Below are 24,245 nucleotides of genomic sequence, written 5' to 3'. Positions count from 1 at the left end.
CACAGACAACAAGAATAACTTTTAACAGGTCTTTACTATTCGGAGGTCAGGGCTGAACTGCCCAGCAAATCCCTACACAACACTTATATACCGGTGTGGTCACCACCGGTATTACAGTATACAGCAGCCAAGAGAAAGTAGTACATCTCTTAAAGTAGTTCTCTTAAGGTGGAACAGGTTACATACACCACAACACCAGTGCAGTGGGAATGTGGTCCTGAGGTTAGAGTGAAGGTACATTGCTGGGACTAAGCAGAGGGAGTTTTACTCGGCATATAGTTGTGCAAAAAAAAGTTCTATTCCCCATCCTGCACCACAATGAGAACAAATGCGTATAACTGAACATGATATAATTTATTGTATGGACACACAAGCCACTCGATTTGGATCAGGGTAGAGTTTCCATTTGTTTCCGCTAGTAATAGCGGTGCAATCTGAGCAGAATCGGCCGAACCAGAGCAAAAGATTGGGGCATTTTAAACGCAAGTGAATTATACCCAAAACCACTTACGTTGGTGTTTACGCTGGTTTAAGATTCAATTCGCCAGAATCAGATCCCGCTCACAAACTGGCCACGCTTCCCACATCAAAACTGCGAGATTCCAACGATTGCTCTGGTTCAGGAAGCCTCTTCAACTTGCGTTCATTTTCTTAGGCACACAGACTCGTAGGCACGTTTAAAAAAAAATTTTGTATCAAAAAATATTTAATTTAGTAAGAAACTGAGTAGCATAGACCAATGAAACTATTAAATGGTTAAATGGTTCAGTATAGTCATTTTCAGTGATTGGACACCCTTATTAAAAATGCTTATTTTTGATGATAAACCCATTTTCAGTTCAATTAATAAAACTGCACCAGGTTACCACTCAAAGACATCAAGGAATATTTTTTAATGGAAAGAAAAGAGAAACGATTATAATTCTATTACGCTGCCCGATTGTGCTGATTTATGGAAGATTTAAAGCGCATTTTGGTCACAGTTTCCCAATTGCACACAAAGTGGAAACTCTGGGCCAGAACTTCGGGTCCCCACGGGTGAGTATGCGCTGGGTACTCACGCGTAGGCCCAACGAAAGTGCCGGTTTCGTGCATGCACTGCGCATGCACGGGAAACCGGAACTTCCATTCCCTTAAACGAAGGGGTTCACAGGTCGAACACGTGCGCCAGAGAGGCAGCGTGTTCGCCTGGAACTTCCGTTTTTTTTGCAGGTTTTTCCGGGAGGGCAAGTCTCTAGCAGCTATGCTTTTAAAAAGCAGTCGCAAGGTCTGCTTTTAACAAGGTAAGTGGTGAATTAAGTAAAATAAAAAAAAAATTTCCACAGGTTTATTATTTTTAAATACTTTAAAGGTAAGTTTATTTTTAGCCCTGTTAGAAATTGTAATTAATTTTTTCAAAAATGTATAGTTTAAAATAGTTATTTTATGTAATTTATAGTTATTTTAAAAATATGATTTTTTTAAAAATTTATTTGAAGTTTGAGTTATGTTTTGGGGCTGAATTGTATTCATAGATTTGACAGGTCTTCCTGTCAAATCTATGAATACAGATTCCCTGCTACCATTGGCTCTGCATGGCCCACGTGATCCCAGGGGACGCTTCGAACTAACTGCACTCCTGGGATACGCAAGCACTGCGCGCCGGCAGTTGGAGCAGGCCCAGGATCAGAATCCCACACGGGCCCACAGCACAACGGCCGGCGCGCTAGGTAAGTGCAGGTCGGAGGCTTGCACCCGCGGGAAGCCTCCGACCCAAATTTCTGGGCCTCTAACTCCAACTTTTTGTGTAGGCTTTGTTTGCACTCATGTTATTGGTTGATACCTTGTTAGCCCCTGGGGAAAAGGGAGTCTAATCTCTTGCAGTGATACTTGACATTTGTATCATTGCTGTTGGTTTGTTTACTATCAAGTCAAGGTTTTCTTGTGTTTTTTTATTCTTTGCAGCTTCTCAAATGGTTCCCACGCATTTCACCAGCACTTTTTTCCAACATAATGGAGTACAACATCCCCAAAAAAGAACCAGCTTGCCACTTTACCAAATTAATGGCAGGGAAACATCACAGATGTTACTCACAGCCTGAATATATGCTAAGCAAGATGAAAAGGCAAGGATCTCCCAAGATTTTGCTAATGGGCTTCTCAATGTACAAGAGAGATGGCATGCACCCACGGCACTGGGGCACATCTGAGGCCAGAAAGATCAGTACAAGTGCTCCAGCCGTCTCCTGGAAAGATGCTTTAGGTGTCTCCAGTAGACAGCTGGGTTTTAAAGGTGTAGGGGGTGGTGGAGAGACAGAGGGATTTGGGGAAAACATTCCCGAGAGTGTGGGACTTGGGTATCTGAAAGCATGGCTGTAATTGGTGCAACAGGATGATGCAGAAGATGTCAGAGGCAGACGAACAAAGAGTTTTGGGAGGGTTGTAGCTGGTAGGGGTTAAAGAGAGGGGAGAAGCCATGGAGGGATAGAAATTTTAAATTTGGAGGCATTGGGGGGAACAGGAGCCAAATGTATGTCGGTGAGGACGTTATGGAGGATGGGAGGCCAACTAGGACACCATTTGGAATAAGCATGCGTCAGAGTTTCAGCAGCAAATGGCTGAGGCAGGGGTGGAAGTGGGCAGTGTTACAGAGGTGGAAGTAGATGGTTTTTGTTAAGGAAAGGAAATGGGGTCAGAAGCTCAGCTCAAGAGTCAAACAGGATGCTGAAGTTATGAACAGCTTGGTTCAACCTGAGACAGTGTCCAGGGAGGGTGGTGGAGTTGGTGATAAGCACAGAGAATGTGTGCTGGGGGCCAAAGATAACTGCTAAAGTCTCTCCAATGTTTAACTAGACATTTTCAAGACTCATCCAAGGCCAGATGCCAGACAAGTAGTGCAACAGCAGAGAGACAGTGCAGGGGTTGAAAAGTGAAGATGGCTGTTGTCAGTGTACATGTGGAGGCTGACCCAATGGCTGTGGATGATTTCACAAAGGAGCAGCATGTACATGAGAAAGAGGGGGCCAAGGATAGATTCTTGGGGGACTCGGGAGGCAGAAAGAGAAGCATTGCTAGAGATGCATTGGCTACAACTGTAGCCATTTCCCTCCAATTTAACTGACTAATTTACCCCTTTAATGTGCCAATATATTTTAGATAACTCTGTTACAGTACATTATGTCTATACCCAAGTTAGAAAAGTCACTGCATGGGATACAGAATACAGTTTAGGTTAACTCTTGCTGAAGATAATTGAGAAATGGCTTAGATTTCCTGAGGAAATGAGGGCAATATTGCAATACAGATGGTCTTTTATATATTCAAAATTATGAAGAACACAAGAAAAAAAATCAGGGATGAGTAAAGGTAATTCAGCACTTTCAAACTCATCTCCCCGTGCATTAACTCCCTCATCACCACATCTAATGGTACTTTGCTTCTATTATCTTTCTTGGTAAATATTTACAAACATTTATCTTCTTGAAGATATTTTTCCAGACATCCATTCTAAATTTACTTTTCACTGATTTCCATTCAAGTCTTCTGTCCATACACTTAGCACGGTAATGTTCCAAACAAGGCCATAATAAAACAGAAAATGCAGGCTACCAGAGTAATCAGGGGCTGCTGTCTTCTGCTGAAGGCACTTTAATAAACAAAAGGATTACATTTTCTATTTAAAACAGCTCAATTATAGGGGCCAATAATGTGGTCCCAGTGAATTGGCGATAGGATAGGATAGCTGTTCATAAGGTGTAGCATGTGCCTGTGCAGAAATAAACTGACTTTGCGAGATAATGCAAAATTAGCCCATTTATACATTTTAGTGACAATCCTGGCATGTAACACAATGCATTGGGAGTCCCACAGCTCTCGGAGACAGAGGGCTGGATTTTGCCATTGGTGGCGGGTCAGGTGGTCAGCGGGTCCCGCTCCCGCCTCCAATGTCAGGCGGGATAATTTAGCTATTTTGCCCTAATTGAGCAATTGATTCCCAGCGTGTGTGCACCCAATGAGTCTTTTGGGCCTGAAACTCGCCTCTGATGACGTCATTTATGCAGCTGCATTTAAGGGCTGCAAGCAGCCTTGGTTCATTTTCTACCTCAGAACTTTTATTTGGTCAACTTTGAACGGTTTTGTCCTCTTCAAATGTCTAGTTCAAGGTCCAAGGCCGCACCCCAGTTTGATGAGGACTCCCTCCAATGCTCTGGTGGAGGGAGCCAGAACTCAGAAGGAGGTGCTGTTTCCTTCCTCTGGGAGGAAAAAACCTCCCCAGCAGACAAAAGCTGTGTGGCTGCAAGTGGCATAGGAAGTCAGTTCAAGATCAATGTGCAGCAGAACCTGGCTGCAGTGCTGAAAGAGGTTTAATGACCTTATCTGCACAGGAAAAGTGAGTATAAAATCACCATTACCCTCAATCTGCTCCCCATCACCTCTCAGCACCAGCACTCTGCATTGTCAACCTCCTCCTCCACATCCCACTTTACCCTTACATCCCTTTCACCCTTAACCATCCCTCTCTCTCTATGTACACAATCACTTAACTATTCGACTATGCTGCCCTCACAGTCCCTATCACTGTGATGCTATGACAACAACTTACAACAGGTCCCTTGGTCTTGGGACCTCACTCCATCTTTGTGTCTTTCTAAGCATCTATGCTATGGATTCTCTACACTCACTCCTTCATTCTCACTCAAACTCCACTTGTGTCCCTCACTGCAGGAAAAGAGAGCCCACAATAAGAGGGAGAGGGCGAAGACAGGAGGCGGGCCACCCTCAATAGCCCAGCGCACCAGCGCTGAGGAGGCGGCCCAAGCGATCATGGGAGCCAAGGAGGATGTGCAAGTGGGGAACGGACAGACGAGCGCATCAGAGCAAGCTGGTGACAGAATAGTTTTGCATCTCTCTCACTGACATTGCATGAGTGACTGATATTGATTCTGATGCTCAAACAGATTGACTTGTGATCATCTGCACAATTCCATGTGCGTGCAACGTTTATATCACATGTCTAACTGATGCCTTTACTCCTCCACAGGACCATCGACAGCCCCCCTCCCCACTGTCCAGGAGGAAGAGCCTTGATCCAGAAGACTCCTCAGAGGAAGCTGCAACTTCTGAGGGCGCAGTATCAGCAGAATTAAGCGCACCCAGCACCACCGCAGACACTCACACCTCGGTGGGACCTTCGGGACATAGAGTAGTGTTGTCACCTGGTGTATCACAGCTCACAAGTGAGCATTAGCAGACGGTGGAGACAGGGACAGCAGTGGAGAGTCCACGTCGGAGGCTGCAGGACGCTTCCAGCTCCGCTCAGCTGCATGTGGACCCTGTGCCTCCGAATCCATCCAGAAGGAGAGCGGTGACTGAACTCCAGGAACAGGTGCAGGAGTCCTTGGCAGGTTTTGTCTCCAGGGTCACTGCGAGCGTGGAGCGGATGGAGGAGTCCATCGCTAACATGAGTGGAGCCTGTGTGTTGAAAACATGGTGAATGTTCAGAACAGACTGACATTTCTGGAGGAGCGATGGGCAGCTATGGAGCAGAGAAACCAGAGCTTCCTGGAAGTCCTCTGGAGTAGGACTTCCAGTGCAGAAACGGGTCCTCGTGGTCCCCCTGAAGTGCAGCAAGGTGCTGTCAAGCCACTTGCTAGCTCTGAAGTGGGGCTGACCCATGAGAGGGATGTTCACAGAATCACCAGTGCAGATAGAGGCCATTTCGGCCCATCGAGCCTGCACCGACACATATCCCACCCTATCCCCGTAACCCCACGTATTTAATCCCCTCACACTAAGGGTCAATTTATCATAGCCAAATCAACCTAACCCGCACATCTTTGGACTGTGGGAGGAAACCGGAGCACCCGGAGGAAACCCACGCAGACACGGAGAATGTGCAAACTCCACACAGACAGTCGCCCGAGGCCAGATTTGAACCCGGGTCCCTGGCGCTGTGAGGCAACAGTGCTAACCACTATGCCACCGTGCCCCCATGTTGGTGGCAGACAACAAGTGGGGGCTTCTCTCCAAGCGCTCACACTCCCATGCCACTGCGGAGCACTCGGTCAGTGCCCCACCAGAGTTCTCACCCAACTGAGATTGGCGTCTCATCCCCTGCACAGCCGTAGGAGGAGCAGACTGTTGGCGAGCCCTTACAGGCTCGCAACCCCAGAGGACACCCGCCAAAGGTGTTGAGGCAGGAGCAGCATGAAAGTGAGCAAGGGGCCTCCACATCTGCTGAAGCCACAGGGGAAGCACCATGTAGGAGCACACGCAAGAGGAAGATAAAGCACAAGTAGTCACAAGGGTAGTCACTTGGGTGTTCTGTTTTGTTTAATTGTTAAGTGCCATCCTTTATTGAATGTAATAAAATGAAGTGACGGCAAACTGTTGAAGTTCTGGGCTGTGTCTTATCACTAATGTTGGTTCCACATTGAGGGCTCAGAATGACTTGGATTTGCCATGATGGTGGTCAGTGTGATAGGAAGCCGCAGGTTCTTATCCATTATCTATGGTGTGGTAAGAAGGTGCCAGCCAAATGTGTCTGATTGGGCAACCTAAGCAAATCTGGCCAAGATGCGTGCATCCCTTGCAGCAATGTGCTCGCGTGCTGCTGCTGCTGGTTGATGCGCCTCCGCAAGGTCTTCGGTCTCGCTCTCCTCCTCCTCCTTCTTCTCATCCTCATCTGAGGAGGCTATGTGCTGAGCCACTTGTCCCTCAGGCAGCTGCAAGCCATGACGCTGAGCAAGGTTGTGAAGTGCACAACAGACCACGACGATTCTGGAGACCCTGGCTGCTGAGTACTGCAGGGCTCCACCTGATCTATCAAGGCATCTGAATTGCATGGTTTGCTCGATAATGGATCAGGTGGAAATATGGCTGGAGTTGTAGCGCTCCTCAGCTTCGTTGGAAGGCCTGAACGGCATCATTAGCCACGTCTTCAGGGGATAGCCCTTGTCTCCAAGTAGCCATCAGCAAAGTTGGTTTGACGGACTGAAGAGTGGAGGCACACTAGACTGCTGCAGGATAAGAACATAAGAAAATAGGAGGAGTAGGCCATTCGGCCCTTCAAGCCTGCTCCGCCATTCAACGAGATCATGGCTGATCTTCTGCCTCAACTCCATTCACTGGCCTTATCGCCATATCCCTTGATGCCCTTACTAGTCAGAAATCTATCGACTTCTGATTTGAATATACCAAATGACTGAGCCTCCACAGCCTGAATGGCCTACCCTTTATCCTGAGGCTGTGGCCCCTGGTACTAGACTCCCCAACCAAGGGAAACATTCTCCCAGCATCCACCCTATCAAGCCCTGTAATAATGTTGTATGCTTCAATGAGATCCCCTCTCATTCTTCTGAATTCAAGAGAATACAGGCCTAGTTTACTCAATCACTTCTCATACGACATCCTGCCATCCCAGGAATCAATCTTGTGAACCTTCGTTGCACTCCCTCTATGGCAAGTATATCCTTCCTTAGGTAAGGAGACCAAAATTGTACACAGTACTCCAGGTGTGGTCTCACCAAGGCCCTATATAATTGGAGTAAGACTGCTTTACTCTTGTACTCAAATCCTCTTATAATATAGGCCAGCATACCATTTGCCTTCCTAATGGCTTGCTGCACCTGCACATTCACTTTCAGTGACTCATGTACAAGGACACCCAGGTCCCTTTGAGCATCTGCATTCCCCAATCTTTCACCATTTAGGAAATACTCTGCCATTCTGTTTTTTCTACCAAAGTGGATAACTTCACATTATATTCCATCTGCCATATTCTCGCCCACTCACTGAGCCTGTAGAGATTCCCTTGAAGCCTCTTCACATCCTCTTCACAACAAACACTGCCACCTAGCTTTGTATCAGCAGCAATTTGGAAATGTTACATTTAGTCCCCTCATCCAAATCATTGATATAGATTGTGAATAGCCGGGGCCCAAGCACTGATCCTTGTGGTACCCCACTAGTCACAGCCTGCCATCCTGAAAAAGACCCGTTTATCCCTACTCTTTGTTTTCTGTCTGTTAACCAACTCTCAATCCATGCTAGAATATTACCCCCAATTCCATGTGCCCTAATTGTGGTCACCAACCTCGTGTGGGACCTTATCGAAGGTCTTCTGAAAATCCAAATCCACATCTACCGGTTCCCCTTTGTCTACTCCACTAGTTACATCCTCAAAACAGGATTTTCCTTTCATAAATCCATGTTGACTCTGCCCAATCTTACTATTAGTTTCTAAGTGCCCAGTTATTGCATCCTTTATAATAGATTCCAGTATTTTCCCAACTACTGATGTGAGGCGAACAGGTCTGTAGTTCCCCGTTTTCTCTCTCCCTCTTTTCTTAAATAGCGGGGTTACATTTGCTATCCTCCAATCTGCAGGAACCATTCCAGAATCTATAGAATTTTGGAAGATGACATCCAATGCGTCCACTATCCCAATGGCCACCTCTTTCAAAACCCTAGGATATAGGTCATCCGGTCCTTGGGATTTATCGACTTTTAGTCCCATTAATTTTGCTAGTACTGTTTTTTTACTAATAATGATTTCTTTAAGTTCCTCATTCTCACCACGCCCTTGGTTTTCTCGTATTTCTGGGAGGTTTTTTGCGTCTTCTTCCTTGAAGACAGAAACAAAGTATTTATTTAATTTCTCTGCCATTTTCTCATTCCCCATTATAAACTCTCCCGTCTCTGACTGTAAAGGACCTACATTTACCTTCGCCAGTCTATTCCTTTTCACATACCTATAGAAGCTTTTACAATCCGTTTTTATATTTTTCGCTAGTTTGTGCTCATATTCCATTTTTCCTTTCATTATCAATTTCTTGGTCCCCCTTTGCTGGTTTCTAAAAAGATCCTAATCCTCAGGCTGACCGCTTTTTCTGGCAACTTTATAAGCTTCCTCCTTTGGTTTAATACTAGCTTTAATTTCTTTTGTTAGCCATGGTTGGATCACTTTTCCTTTTGGGTTTTTATGCCCTAGAGGAATATATGTTTGTTGCAAATTATGCATTATTTCCTTGAATGTTAGCCATTGTATATCCACCTTCATACCTTTTAGTGTAGTCTCCCAATCTACCATGGCCAACTTGTCCCTCATACCCTTGTAGTTTCCTCTGTTTAGATTGATGAACGAGTCATGGCAACTGCCAGGGTACTTGGGGCAAGCATGCAAAATGTCCTTCTTTTGGTTACACACCAGCTGTACATTGAGGGAATGGAAGCCCTTGCGGTTGACAAAAAGAGCTGGATTGTGATAGGGTGCCTTAAGGGCCACATGTGTGCAGTCTACGACGCCCTGCACCCTTGGCAAGCCTGCCAAGATTTGCAAATCCAACCGCACGCGCGGTTGTACTTGCTTAATCCTTGGAGAAGTTGATGTAATTGTGCACCTTTGCAAAGAGGGCATCAGTTACCTGCATGATGCAAGTGTTTGTGGCCGACTGGCAGATGCCGCTGATGTCTGCTGTTGATCCTTGGAATGAGCCTGAAGCAAAAAAGTTGAGTGTGGTGGTGACTTTTATGGCCACTGGCAAGGGGTGTCCACCCGCTCCTCTGGGCTCCAGATCTTGGTGCAGCATTGCGCAGATGTCACCCACTACATCTCGCGAAAGTCTCAGCCTCCTTTGGCACTGCTGCTCAGTCATGTTGAGGTAGCTCATCCTCTGTCTGTAAACCCTGTTTTGGGGGTATCTCCTGCGGCGACGTGTTCCCCTGCGCTGGCGCCTTCTGGCCTGTGCAGCAGGTTGGTGCTCCTGTTGTTGCTGCTGCTGTTGTTGTTGTTGTTCCTGGTTCTGCTGTTGCTGGTCTTCGTCCGAATCAGAGGTCCAGGAGGAAAGGAAATAAATGGTTCCCATGCTGCTGGTATATACCTCAGTTGAGGAAGCACTCAGTCAAGGTGGGGAGAGGGTTTTCCCCAGGAGGTCACAGTGGAGATGGATCTCAGCTTCACTACTTCCAAAATCAGTTGACCTGCAAAAAGTTCTCCAAGACCTGAGAAAACAAAGTTCTGCCACCTGCAACTGATCCTTGTTGAAAACTCAGTTTTTATGGTGGAGCTGCAGCTGTTAGGAAGCCAGCCACTTGTGAACCTGACAGGATGAGCTTGTGTGTTTCGGGAGAGACGTGCAGCACGCTGGCATTGTGGCAAACTTTGAAAGGCCTCTCAAAATGGGATTATAGAGGTTGCTAAGTAGCAGTTAAATGCCTTAAGGGCCTATCCCGCCACTTGGAGGCGGGACTGAAACGGAGTCTGCAAGCCTGCATTTGGCAACATTGCACAGAGGCGGGTTGAAGGTGGGATCGGAACCCGCCACCATTTTTTGCAACTTTACCACCTGACCCACCTTCAAACCCGCCTCCTCGGGGCTGGCAAAATCCAGCCCAGAATGTCAGACGGTAGCAATGAATAAGCTGTTGGCTGTCCATATAGTGCCACCTCTTCTTTCCTCCAATTACCATGATAAGTAAATCAGGCCATAACAACCCATTTAATGGACAGGCAATTGAAAGTCAAACAAACAAAGTGAAGCGAAGCAGCAGCGAGAAGGATGGCCCTATTGAAATAGGCGAAAATTAACTTTCTGCTGTGGAACTTTTCCAGAAACGCTGTTTCAAATGGGCACCATGTGGCTGGAGCACTGCTCAGGTACCCCAGAAACATTAAGGGGAGGATCCCTCATTTACTAGGCTCCATAGTGAGCTCAGTGCACAGGAGATGCATTGGGGTTGAAATATGTCCTACACTCCGCCTGATATTCGTTTCCATTGAAGCCAATGGAACCGAATCGCCGGCAAAGTACAAAACAGGCTGCCGATTTGTTATTGTCTATTTTGCACTAACACAGAAGTCCAATTTCACCCCCTTTGTCTCCGAGCACTACAGATGCTTCAGTGTTGCAATATAACATGGTAGATGAACTAGGCACTGAGCAGAGCTCAGGCTTTAGTGACTCAAGGAGGAAAGTTGCTTCTCATGCGATCCTAAACTGAACATGTTGTTGCACTCTCGTTCTCATCCACGTTTTTCTAGCTCATATTTACTACTGTGCTCCTTTGTGACTCGAACACGTGTCTAGCTAACTACAAACCCCAATCTTTGGACAAGTTCTATGAAATCACCAACTGAAGAAGCCTATGGCAAAAGCCAAATGCAAAAAACTAAGCAATAGTTAAAGACTGCATCTAAAAACACAATAAATCTTCAGATCAGTCAGGAACTGGAGAAAACTTTCTATGGAATCCAAATTTGAAGAGCAAAATTTAAACCACGAGTCTCTGGATTAGCAGCTCAATATATTACTGTTGGAGCTACAAAACTAGTGCAATAGGAAATCGGTCAGCAATGCTGATAAAGTTCCACTCCTTTTGGAGGACTTCCAAGTTATTTGAATTTAAATCAGATTATTGATGTAATTTTACATTCATGTAAAATTGTGTGTATGTGTCTTGGGCATGTCAATACTTCACACTGGGCTCTTTAAAAAAATATAATTTATTTCCCACATCCTAGAGTATAGGCAGATTGGCATGCAGCCTTTAAACTCCAGCTAGTTAGGTTTTCAGATCTGAGTCAAACACGCTGATAATTAAACGTTGCTACACTGGTTATGGATGTAAAATAATTTACAATTTGAGTAATCACTTTTTTAAAAAACATTATATTTTGCTTATAGGGATTTTTCTTGTTAAGTGTTCACATTTTTGTAGTAATTCTTCTCCTCGGCCTGACACTTTTCAGAGGGTGCGTCAGTCTGCCGTCCCCTGTAATTGGGTGCTTTGTTTTTGAGAAACCTAGGTGAAGGGTTAAGCCCCGAGTGCAGGGTAACAGCATGTTTGAATGGAGAAGATGAAAAGATAACATAAATCAAGTGGTATTCATTAGTTCATCTCAAGTCCGAGTTTTAGCCACCTATAGACTGAAAGAAGAAAGGAAGGCTGAAAAAGAAAAAGAAAAAAAGACTTGCATTTATACAGCACCTTTCATGACCACCAGACATCCCAAAGCGCTTTACAGCCAATTAAGTACTGTACTTTGTGAAGTATAGGCACTGTTGTAATGTAGGAATGGCATGGAGTTTCATGCTTTTGAGATCCTGGGAAAGAATGAGGCAGAGTAGGAGAGTATTCATTTCAACATGAGGATGCAGACTGGAGGAAGTACAAGTAGTGATATATTTAGAGCAGTAATGGGCTTTGTATTAATGATAGAAGTATAGATATACACACACCTGCACATCATTTGTACACTACAATCTAGATTTGTAGCATTCCATTTATTTTTTTAAGCACTACATGCAGCCCAGTCCGAAGCTAGAACGGTAAATACTGCTGGAGCAGTGGCAAGGTTTGGTTGATATGAAAAGGCAGCAATAGACTCCAGTAATATCTGCATGACATTTGCTGAAATGACAGTTTATGAGCTACTCTGTTGTCTAACAACGCAGTAGATCTCAATGCAAAGCAAACATCAGCCATGAACAGACACAGAATCACGCACTAAACTCCAAGTAGTAAATAGTTACAATCTTCAAATGCTAATTTAATTTTATTTTGTGCCTAAAATCAAATTCCACAAAAATAATTCATAAACTTGGATAGTGGCAAGCTGTGTAAAAATAATGCATTTTGCTCTACGGTCTATTTCAAAAAAATGCCATTGTAACAAACTATTTATTCTAACATTTGTAGGGTTCACTGGGATTACTTTAGAAGTTATTTAATTTCCACAAATTTTCTTGATGGGAGGAAATTATCATGAGGATTCACTAATCTACAAAGGCAGGCATTTGCATTTGAAATTTTCACATGGCTACACTAAGTATTTTTTAAACTTCAATCTCAGTAAAAAATGAAAAGTTGGATCTGTGAGATTTTTGTACTACAGTATGTCGAACATTGCAGTTATAGACGTTGTCCTACCAAACTTAGGTTGTGTCTGGAGAAAGCATTTCAAGCTGTCTAACACTAGTTAAGTTGTAGGTGAAATACCCTAAGAATTGCCATAAATATATTTTCAAAGTGGATTCAGTAGTCAGACTGAATGCTAGAAAAAGGGCTAATGCTAATTAAACCGTGGAGGCTTACACAAAAAAAAAGCATTCCTTACCAGGGATAGAAGACAAGCCAGTAAGACCACTGGCCTAGAGACAGCTTGTTAAAGGGTCCATAAAGATGCCCTACTTTATCTGGACCTGTATGAGACCCTGTATGGATTAGGGAGTAAACAAGTGACCCATCATTGATTTGGAGGTCATCAGGGGTACCAACAGGGCTGTGCAAGGGGATTAACATCAAAAGGGCAGAACTCTACTAATGCATAACTCAGATTGGTCACTAGAATTGAGGGGATTTCTTTGGAAATGAAGGATATAGAAGATGGTGTTTTTGACACTAAAGATCTCAATCCTCAGTTTAGTTCTAGTTAGTTTTTTCCTGCATGGACATTCTCTTCCTGCATGGACATTCTCCTGACATTGGGGGATGACCTGCAGCATAAAACAAAACTGCAATCATGACTTAAAACAATGGTGCACATGCATTTTCTAAATTACAGAAAATTGATAAAATTTTATTTAAAAATACAGGGTTTTTGTCAATGCAAATCTGCAGTGTTGTTAGCCCCCATCTCTTTTGCTGTTTGGAGTTCACACCTCTATTGTTGAGGGTTGAGCGCGCTGCATTCTGCTCTCACTCCCCTCAGACTATCTACTACCAATAACCCTTGTCGCTGAATGTCAGAAGTGCTAGGTAATGCCAAAACATAGTTCTCCTTTTTAAGTTTTATCTGTGTCCCTTGAAAAAGTTAATGCTAAAACCTCAAACTGAAACTGCTCAAAGTAGGAACTGAATGCGAGTAGATCAAACCAACAATTGCCCCATTCCCTAGTCTGGATTAATGCTCTAAATGAGCAGTATCACTGCACACTCATTTTCTGGGATAATGGGTAGAAATCAATGTCGTTGTGCATAAATATATGCAACAAAACTCTTCAAATTGCTCCTCAAATTTATCCAGTGAGTAGTTGAGCTATATAGACCAAGAAGATCTTAGATTCCAATTCTGATCTGTGCCGAGTTATCTGATCCTATTGGGCTCAGTGTCCATGCCTTTTGGAGGAAAACAAAAATCAGTCAGGGTTCCCGTTTACGTGCTTACAGGATTGGGTTTAGTTGCGATGTCCCTAGTGATCAAATCATCTGCAACAATCACCATCAATGTTCACACATGAAGAATGGTCACTCAGATGGGGTAGTGTAGGACACCAAGGACACATGGAACCATTCTAGAAAACAGTCAACAGGTTCAGGAGAGGTGAGGAAAATTAAGAAACCAGCAAAGAATAAATAGAAATATATGTAATTTAAAAAGAAACTGCCACAGCTGTAGGTTCAAAAATACTGTACAGGGAAAGTGGGATCATTCTCTGGAAACAGACCATTTCTATACAGTGTCCATAAAAGATTGACATTAGGTGCTTTATGGATTGAATTACATTTTCTTTAATATAGTTACAACACCATCTTCTGGCAGGAAAAGATACTAGAAGAATGAAAATTATTCCATTGAATTCCAATTTGTTTCTAAACCACAGAAGGACCTCAAAGTACAGATTTTAATGCCTGTGAGTGGCATAAATGAAACACTTTACATATAAAAGTAAAACGGAAGTTCCCCCCCACCATCACCATAGCTCAGTGGGTAAACAGGCCTCATGACATGGTATTGTGCTGTGCCAGGTGGTACCAGGACCAATTCCTGATCTGTGCTGTTAGATCAGCTCAACTGATAATCCAGAGTATCCCCTCCCACATCCCCCATCACTAATTTGCCAATCTGCAGAACCATCTCTCACTTACAATTTGCAAAGAAAAACCTGCCAATGGACTGTTCACGAAAGGGATAAGATGGGAAATTATAGGCCAATTAGTCTTACCTTGGTGGTGGTTTGTATTTACTCTTAGCCTTCCTAATCCCCCTTTTTGCTTCCCTTCAATACAGTTTATATTTCTTATAGTTTTCTTCTGTATTATCTTCCTTTCAGTATTTATCATTTGCCTGAAAAACAATTCTAATCAATTGATCCATGGAAGACCAGCCATTGATATATTCCCTTTATTCCTACTCAAAATGCATTTAACCTCTACCTTATTAATCTCAGATTTAAATGCCTACCACTGCTGGCACAGTATTTGATCTAACATTTTTTACAACCAATTAATCTGGCTTAGCCCACATAACCCCACTGAAATTAGCTAATTTGCAGCCCAATATCTTTAACTTTGACTTCTTGTCTTCTTCATCTATTTTCAATGTGAACCTGCTTAGGTTATGGTCACCATCAGGTTGCTCACTTCCTGCTCCGTTACCGTAAACCATATCTAGCACTGCCGCTTCACTTTTTGGACATGCAACATAGCGATTAAGGAAATAGTCCTGGATGCATTCTAAGAACCCCCCACCCATCATTTGGACCACAAACAATGGTCTCCTCCCAGTTCTTCTTAAGAACAAATTGCATTTATATAGGCCCAGAAATTCGGGTCTCCACGAGTGAGTACGCACGGGGTACTCACCCGTAAGCCCAATGGAAGTGCCGGTTTCCTGCATGCACTGCGCATGCACGGGAAACTGGCACTTCCGTTCCCCTGAAAGCAAGGGTTCAGAGGTCGAACGCGTGTGCGGGAGAGGCTGCGCGTGCGCATCGAACTTCGTTTTTTTTTTTAAAACAGGTTTTCCCGGGAGGGTAAGTCTCCAGAAGTTAGACATGTAAAAAGCAGGCGTAAGGCCTGCTTTTTACAAGGTAAGTGGTGAATTAATTAAAATTAAAACATTTTTTCCCCACAGGTTTATTATTTTTAAATACTTTAAAGAAAGGTAAGTTTATTTTTAGCCCCGTTAGAAAATTATTTTTTTCAAAAATTTAAATTATTGTTTAAAATAGTTATTTCATGTAATTTATAGTTTATTTTAAAAATGTGATGGTTTAAAAAAAAAATTATTTGAAGATTTAGTGATGTTTTGGGGCCGTAGTATTTCTAAGTTTGACAGCACTTCCTGTCAGACTTATGAATGGAGCATTCCCTGCTCCGATTGGCTCCCCATGGCCCACGTGATCCCAGGGGACACTTCGAACTAACTGCGCCCCTGGGTTATGCAAGCGCTGTGCGCCGGCAGCTGGACCAGGCCCAGGATCGGAATCCCACGGGGGCCCACAGCTCAACGGCCGGCGCGCAAGGTAAGTGCAGGTCGGGGGCTTGCACCCGCGGGAAGCCCCCGACCCGAATTTCTGGGCCATAGTGTCGTTCATGACCTTATGATGTACCAAAAAACTTTAGAGCCAATTAACTACTTTTGAAGTGTGGTCATTATTGTAAGTTAGGGAAATGCAGCTGCCAATATGCGCACAGCAAGTTCCCCAAACAGCAATGAGATAAATAACCAGAAAATCTGGTTTAAGTACATAAGAACTAGGAGCAGGAGTAGGCCATACGGCCCCTCGAGCCTGCTCCGCCATTCTATAAGATCATGGCTGATCTACGACCTCAACACCACTTTCCTGCCCTATCCCTATATACCTTGATTCCCCTAGAGTCCAAAAATCTATCCATCTCAGCCTTGAATATACTCAATGACTGAGCATCCACAGCCCTTTGAGGCAGAAGATTCCAAAGATTCACAACCCTCTAGAGTGAAGAAGTTCCTCCTCGTCTCAGTCTTAAAAGGCCGACCCCTTATCCTGAGACTATGCCCCCTAGTTTTGGACTCTCCAGCCATGGGAAACAAGCTCTCAGCATCTATCCTGTCAGTCTCCCTCAGAATCTTATATGTTTCAATGAGATCTCTCATTCTTCTAAACTCCAGAGAGTATAGGCCTAATCTACTCAATCTCTCCTCATAGGACAACCCTCTCATCCCAGGGATTAGTCTAGTGAAACTTCATTGAACCGCCTCTAAGGCAAGTATATCCCTCCTTAGATAAGGAGACCAAAACTGTACTCCAGGTGTGGTCTCACCAAAGCCCTGTACAACTGTAGCAAGACTTCCTTACTCTTGTATTCTAACCCCCTTGCAATAAAGGCCAACATGCCATTTGCCTTCCTAATAGCTTGCAGTACCTGCATGCTAACTCTGTGTTTCCTGTACGAGATTGGTTGGTTTCCTGTTTCGTTGGTTGAGGGATAAATGTTGACCAGAACATTACGAGAATTTGCCCACTCTTCTTCGAATAGTGCCATGGGATCTTTTATGTCTACCTGAGGGGGCAGATAGTGCCTTGATTTGATGTCTTATCTGAAAGATAGTGCCTCAGACAGAGCATGACGCCTTTATTACTGTATTGTAGTGTCAGTCTAGATTGTGTACTCGAATTTTGGTGTGGATTTGAGGACATAATGTAGGATATTTAAAGAGCCATAAATTATGTTGTTAATCTTGCAACCCTCTCTGAATTGCTTTCAAATCTCATCTTCAATGTCTTTCCTACTGTTTGGTGGTCTACAGTGTACTCCCAAAATGATAATAGATTGCTTCTTACTTCTTCACTCAACCCAGATAAACTCTATCTGAGCACGACCATCATTATAACATTTCCTTTCTATGGTTCCACCTTTCTGTTCCCTCTTCTTGGACTCTCGAAAATGTTATAGCTAAAACTACTTAGTTCCCAGTCTCACTTCCAGTTGATACCGAGTTATTGCCATGGCTATGTCATCATTTTACCTGGGGGTAGTCAGTCGGCTGAAGAACAAAAAATGGTTTATAAAAAATGTTTTGTAAATTTGAGTAATTTGATTTCCTGAGTTGTTTTTTTCCAAATTGGTAAATTGCACTCAATCTTGTAATTATCAAACTCCAATTGGTTGCAGTTGAAAGGATTTTGAACATTTTTTTGGAGTGACTTGATTGGTTGAAGGTCTGCTTTGCTTTATTGATAGATTTTGATTGCACTCGTTAGCTGCTGAGCTGTAATTTACATCGGATCACATAGGATATATGGCACAGAAACAGACCCTTTGGCCCAACCAGTCCGTGCCGGCGTTTATGCTCCACACGAGCCTCCTCCCGTCTTTCCTCATCTAAATCTATCAGCATAACTCTCTATTCCCTTCTCCCTCATATGCTTGTCTAGCCTCCCCTTAAATGCATCTATACCATTCGCTTCAACCATTCCCTGTGGTAGCGAGTTCCACATTCTCACTACTCCTTGGGTAAAGAAGCTTCTTCTGAATTCCCTATTGGATTTCTTGGTGACTATCTTATATTGATGGCCTCTAGTTATGCTCTTCCCCACAAGTGGAAACATTCTCTCTGTATCCACTCTATCAAAATTTTTCATAATTTTTAAGACCTCTATTAGGTCACCCCTCAGCCCTCTTTTTTCAAGAGAAAAGAGACCCAGCCTGTTCATTCTTTCCTGATATGTATACCCTTGCATTTCTGGTATCATCCTTATAAATCTTCTCTGCACCTTCTCCAGTGCCTCTATATCCTTTTTATAATATGGCGACCAGAACTGTACGCAGTATTCCAAGTGTGGTCTAATGAAGGTTTGATACAGGTTTAGCATAACTACCCTACTTTTCAACTCTATCCCTCTACAAATAAACCCTAGTACTTGGTTTGCTTTTTTATGGTCTTGCAACTTTTAGTGATTTGTGTATTTGTACTCCTAGATCCCTTTGTTCCTCTACCCCAGCCAGGCTTGCACCTTCCAAGTGATAAGTGACCTCCCTATTCTTCCTACCAAAATGTACTACCTCACATTTATCTGTGTTGATCTTCATTTGCCAATTATATGCCCATTCTGCAAGCTTATTAATGTTCTCCTGTAACTTGTTGCAGTCCTCCTCAGTATTTACTATCCCCCCCAATTTGGTGTCATCCGCAAATTTAGAAATTATGTTTTTGATTCCAAAGTCTAAATCGTTAATGTAAATTGTAAACAAGTGGTCCCAGCACTGATCCTTGTGGAACACCACTACCCACCTTCTGCCACTGTGAATAGCTACCCTTTACTCCCACTCTCTGCTTTCTGTCCTGAAGCCAGCCAGCAATCCATTCTGCTACTTGTCCCCCAACTCTGCGTTCTCTGACCTTGTTCATCAGTCTATTATGGGTTACCTTATTGAAAGCCTTTTGAAAATCCAGCTAACTTACATCTACTGCATTACCATTGTCTACGCTCTGTTACCTCTTCAAAAAATTCAATAAGGTTGGTCAAGCAAGACTTTCCCTTTTGAAATCCATGTAATTTGATGAACATGAAATGAATCAAAAAAGTATGATGCCAAAGTTGGAGCGAATGAAGATTTGTGATGCCGAAGCCTGACAAAGGAAATGCACGTGATCACACTATTTTTATTATAGATATAGCAGAAACTTATTTATTGTTCCTTATCCTCATTCCTTCACACAGTAAACATTCCCCAAGACATCTGAAAAGTCCCAAAACTTCTACTACTTGCCACCCCATCCCGATGCTCCCACAACCAAAGACCACTGCCTCACAACAACCCTTCTAACTACTTCTAGGTGCCAACTCACCACTCCTTTTAGTCCTAGGGACCAGAATTCCCTACCCAGTACTCCCTGGCCTAAGGAGCTGCTTCAGTACCCTCCTACTACTCTGACACTCCACAACTTCCATCTTACTGCTAGCACACCCATCACCACTCTTCCAACACTCCAAATCACCCAACCCAATTGCTGCTCAGCATTACTATGACTCGGTGGCATAGTGGTTAGCACTGTTACCTCACAGCGCCAGGGACCCGGGTTCAAATCCGGCCTCGGGTGACTGTCTGTGTGGAGTTTGCACATTCTCCCCGTGTTTGCGTGGGTTTCCTCCGGGTGCTCCGGTTTCCTCCCACAGTCCAAAGATGTGCGGGTTAGGTTGATTGGCCATGATAAAAAAAAAAAAAATTTTAATTGACCCTTAGTGTTAGGGGGGATTGCTTACAGGGTTACGGGGATAGGGCTTGGGTGGGATGGCTGTCGGTGTAGGGACCGGGTGCTAGGGTTTGGATGATCAGCCATGATCTCGTTGAATGGCGGAGCAGGCTCGAAGGGCCGAATGGCCTACTCCTGCTCCTATCTTCTATGTTTCTATGTGACTCCTGCCTATCTGCTGTCTGGAACATTTTCTTATCTTCTTGTGTATCCTGGGCTTTGAAAATAGGTAAGAATTAAAAATGAGAATACAGCTAAACAAATCGAATAATTGAAAACTGACAATTATGTAATTTGAACCCCAAAATACAGTGGGAGTGTTAATAAATTTCAGTAACATTACCAAGGCCACTGATTTACCTTCTTTACAACAACTCATCCTCCAATTCACCACAAGCAGCACCATTGAGATTAGCTTCCATTAGCACAATGGTCCATCTACTGCACCTTTCCTGTCTGTCACACTCCAAGGGCTCGATTTTCATTGTGCCATGGAGTCGGGATTGGAGGCGTGTGGGGAGTTAAAATCCCAAAATCAGGGGGTCCCGACCCCATCCTGCCTCCATGCCAGTTTCAAAGGAGGCGGGTACCCGCCCCACACTGTGACCCGCCTACCCGAGGCGGGAAGGGATTAGTGCCAATTAGCTGCCTGTTAACAGCTAGTTAACAGGCAGTTTTTAGCCTAATCCCGATTTTTAAGCTTGAACTGTGGGATTCCCGACAGCTCCAAATCACACCAAGTTGGAGGAGTCGGGCCGTCGGGTTGAAGGGCTTGGAGGGGGTCGAGATTTCGGTGTTCAGGTGAGTGATGTGTGCATGAGTGCAAAGGTAAGTGTGTTTGGTGTGTCTAAAGTGATTAAAGAAGTGTAAATTACCTTTTCTTACCTTTTCAGCCTTCCTTCCTTTAGGTTCGGGGAGACCCTCATCTCACTGGCACAGAAAGCAGAATGGCTGCAAACTGTCAAAAGTGACAGCCTGCAGCTTTCTGTGCCGGCGAGATTTCTAACCGAGTCTGTGGAGAAGGACTCATGATAGAAGTAAGACTGTCAGTGTTTGACAGCTTCAAACAGCTGTGAAACACTGATATTTCATCTGTCAAAACGTCTTGACAGATGAAATTTCAGTCTGTGACGTCACCTGTTGCCGGGTGGCCCTCAGTTGGCCTGCTGAGCCCGCTGGGCGGGCTCAACAAGGTCAATCAAGTTAAAATCACATGGATTGGCCGCATCTTGATGGAGGCGGGACTACAACCCCGAAAGTTGTTGTCCTGCCTCCAACCCGACTCCTGAATGAAAATCCAGCCCCTAGTGTTACATTGAAATTTCTGTGTCACACTTCAAAGAAAAGTATAAAAGTAACAAAGGAATTCTCTCTGAATGGTATGAAAGTGTCCGGTGTTTATTTAACTACAATTAGATAGCCTTAACGGAACACACAGGTATGCTTTTGCACAACAATAATAAAATCTGAACAGTTTGATGTCTTTCCTAGTGACAGGTTTCACAGTAATTTACTATCAAAAGGTATGTTATTTGCCAAGGTGTGTGATGTAAGGGAACCCTAAATAAGAGTGGAGAAAAAACCTTAAAAAGTGACTAATCAGCCTCAACAAATATTTTAAACAGATGACTTACTCCTTTTGCTTTCCCATATATTCCTTTGCTTTGACATCATGGCTGCTCAGTGATGACAAGCTGCCTCTCTTTTTCAGTAAGCGAACTGCCTTGTCTTTTGCGATGTCAGACATGATAATGTTCACCTGCAAGCATAGATATGCCAAATATTACATAAACTTTTTAAAGACAGGGAACATCCAGTAGCCCAGAAACTGTGCTGGTACGAGATTGCTAAAATTAGCCCAATTAAAAAGGTCAAAATAAAGAAACTAGCTGTCCCACAGAACACAATGGGGAGTGGGAGGGGTGGGGAGAAAGAAAATCAGCAGGGATTCTATTCATGTAAGCTACCCAGAGACCCCTGCTGGAAAGGAGGCATGTGGCTACTGGGCAAAGCCAGTATTGGGCTCAGGGGTAATGCCCCACAAATGAATAGCCTTCTGACATTCACTGTCTAGGCTCACACGTGAAGAATGGCCATTTGAAAATAAATGGAATATGTAATCAAATGAGACCCTCTGCTGTCTAAATGTGCTTCAAGGCTTCAATTGTTGTCCCTTCTAGGCTTCCTTTAAACACCACAGTGCCACCAGCTCTTGATGCTGGCAAAAACCCAAGAGTAAATTTGCTGGATTTGCTAAAATTGGCTGCTGAGGGGACCCAGTTAGCTCTGGCAAGTTTACTCGAGTGGAGTTAGCTCCTGTACCTTGCCCAATTTTAATAACTGTCCACTTTATAGAAGGGGCCACTGTATGGCAATTAGAAACAGGGTTTTCCCCCTCCTCCCACCCAGGGATGTTGAGGCAAATTGTAGAGCCCAGTGCTGTCCTGGCTGAGATTAGCTAACTTAGCACAGATGAGGAAGCAAATCTGAGATTCTGCTGGTCCATTTACCAAGTCATTGCAGGAGTCTTTGGAGAGGCATTTTCAATGTGAAGTATCTCTCTCATCCTTGAATCTACCGAAGCTACAACCTTAATGGAAACCAACTTTGAGCTACAATCTCTCAAAAGTCCATCATTTTAAGTCTAAAAATTGGCAGTGTTGCTTAATTGATGATATCAAATTCAAAATATCTATACTGGAGCAGTCAGAGACTCTGCAGAGATTATGAAAATAAGAAAACTTAAGGGGAGTAAAAAAAATATTGATAAGCTCACCAGATAGTGATTTTTATATAGAATGAAACATTTTGTAGAAAGCAAAGTTGTGTATGTAATTAGGTATTTCTTATATATTTTCTGTGTCATTGACTTTCTCTCATTTCTCAAGTTACCCTTGCTGCATAGAATAGAACTCACAATCCTTGGATGAGACAAGGAACAACTCCATTACAACTGATCCATTTTCTGGGTCAGTCAGAAATATCAACAAATAAGTAGGAAGGGTTAGATTCTCTCTTTTCCCCCCCCCCCCAAGAATCAAATGCACCCTTGCAACATTAAATCTTTCTGCTCAAGAGTAGGCCTCAAGGTCTCTATTTGCATACAAGGCTATGGACCAAATGCTGGAAAATGGGATTAGACTGGACAGGGATGGATGGGCGGCGCAGACACGATGGGCCGAAGGGCCTCTTTCTGTGCTGTAAAACTCTATGACTCTATGACTCTAAGGTCCAGCAATGGATTCCTGTGATTGAAAAGGTAGCAATACAGTCAGGGTTCAACTGTTGCTTTTCTCATGTGGGATAATTCCCTCCCGTCCCCATTAAAAAGGGATGTCGTCATCACCAAGGAAGCTGAGGAAATGTAAAAATTCAAATAGAATACTCTCTTCATGATCCAATGATAACACGATGTTGCAACTTATATAAGCGTTTGGAAAACAATATAAAAGGGGTTGCTAAATTCTAAAGAGGTGGTGCCTCTGTAAATGAGGGATTATATTTACTTAAACTTGTATGTTATCAAATTTAAACATACTTAAGAATAACGTAAATAACATCGAGGTTTAAAACTTTTAACTTAAAGTACAAGCTTCGAAGGGGTTAAGATTCGCTCAGGAGCTATGGTTCAGTCAACCATTACAAATGTTGTCGTCAACTTTAACTAGTCAGTGGAAGCAAAGCAGACGAGTTAAACACAACTAAGACAGCAGCTCGGAAAGGACAATTTGCAAAGATACATCAAGAAAACGGTAGTCTGAATTTAACCCTGGGCCTGCACAGTTATGGTTAAAGTTGATTCCAGCTCCATCGCGTTACACTTCTGATCAATCTCCACTTCGCGTCCAATTTTTCCGCTCTTGTTGCTAGGGGTAGGTGTATGGAATCCATGACTAATCTTTAACCTGTTTGCCTCTAGTTTTAATCCCCCCTCCGAAAAAATTATTGCACTTAATCGTAAATCTTGCCACCAGAAGAATTAACTTACAAGAAATTTACGAACAACCTGAAACCACTGTTTATTTGTCCAAACCTGTCCCTGGCAACGCGCTGGGATCTCAAATACCGGAAACAAAAACCAACTGGTCAGCCTCTCATCATTCAACCAATCCTAGCCTCTCTCAATGGGTCTATTAGTGTGCAGTAACCAATGGAATCTGCACCCTGCCACCTACTCTCACTATTCAACCAATCCTGGCCGTTTTAAACTGGTACATTCCTGTATTAACCAATGCGATTCTCACCGTTTTACCTTTCCCTTCAATCCCAGCCCATCTCCTATCGAACTATGTGGAAGGGTCCTCAC

At 43.6% G+C, this 24,245-nt stretch overlaps 1 protein-coding gene across 2 annotated transcripts in view; it reads right to left on the bottom strand.

Annotated features, from left to right (window-relative positions):
• The window catches only part of dynlt5 (dynein light chain Tctex-type family member 5), a 44,134-nt gene extending 20,124 nt beyond the window's left edge, over nt 1-24,010 (bottom strand). The window contains exons 1-2 of one of the 2 annotated variants that reach the window (XM_085982726.1): nt 23,928-24,010; nt 21,574-21,698 (exon numbers count right to left, since the gene is read on the bottom strand). In XM_085982726.1, coding sequence (XP_085838852.1) covers nt 21,574-21,686 — 113 coding nt within the window. In that variant the 5' untranslated portion in view covers nt 21,687-21,698; nt 23,928-24,010. Of the gene's footprint in view, nt 1-21,573; nt 21,699-22,449; nt 22,546-23,927 lie in introns of those variants that run through there. The other variant, XM_085982727.1, reaches the window with a different exon arrangement.
• Between the last annotated feature and the right edge of the window lie 235 nt (nt 24,011-24,245).

Source organism: Somniosus microcephalus, chromosome 3 (assembly GCF_052327205.1).
Source record: "Somniosus microcephalus isolate GS21.2 chromosome 3, FLI_Smic_1.0, whole genome shotgun sequence".
Lineage (NCBI taxonomy): Eukaryota > Metazoa > Chordata > Chondrichthyes > Squaliformes > Somniosidae > Somniosus > Somniosus microcephalus.
This window is presented reverse-complemented; position numbering and strand designations above follow the sequence as displayed.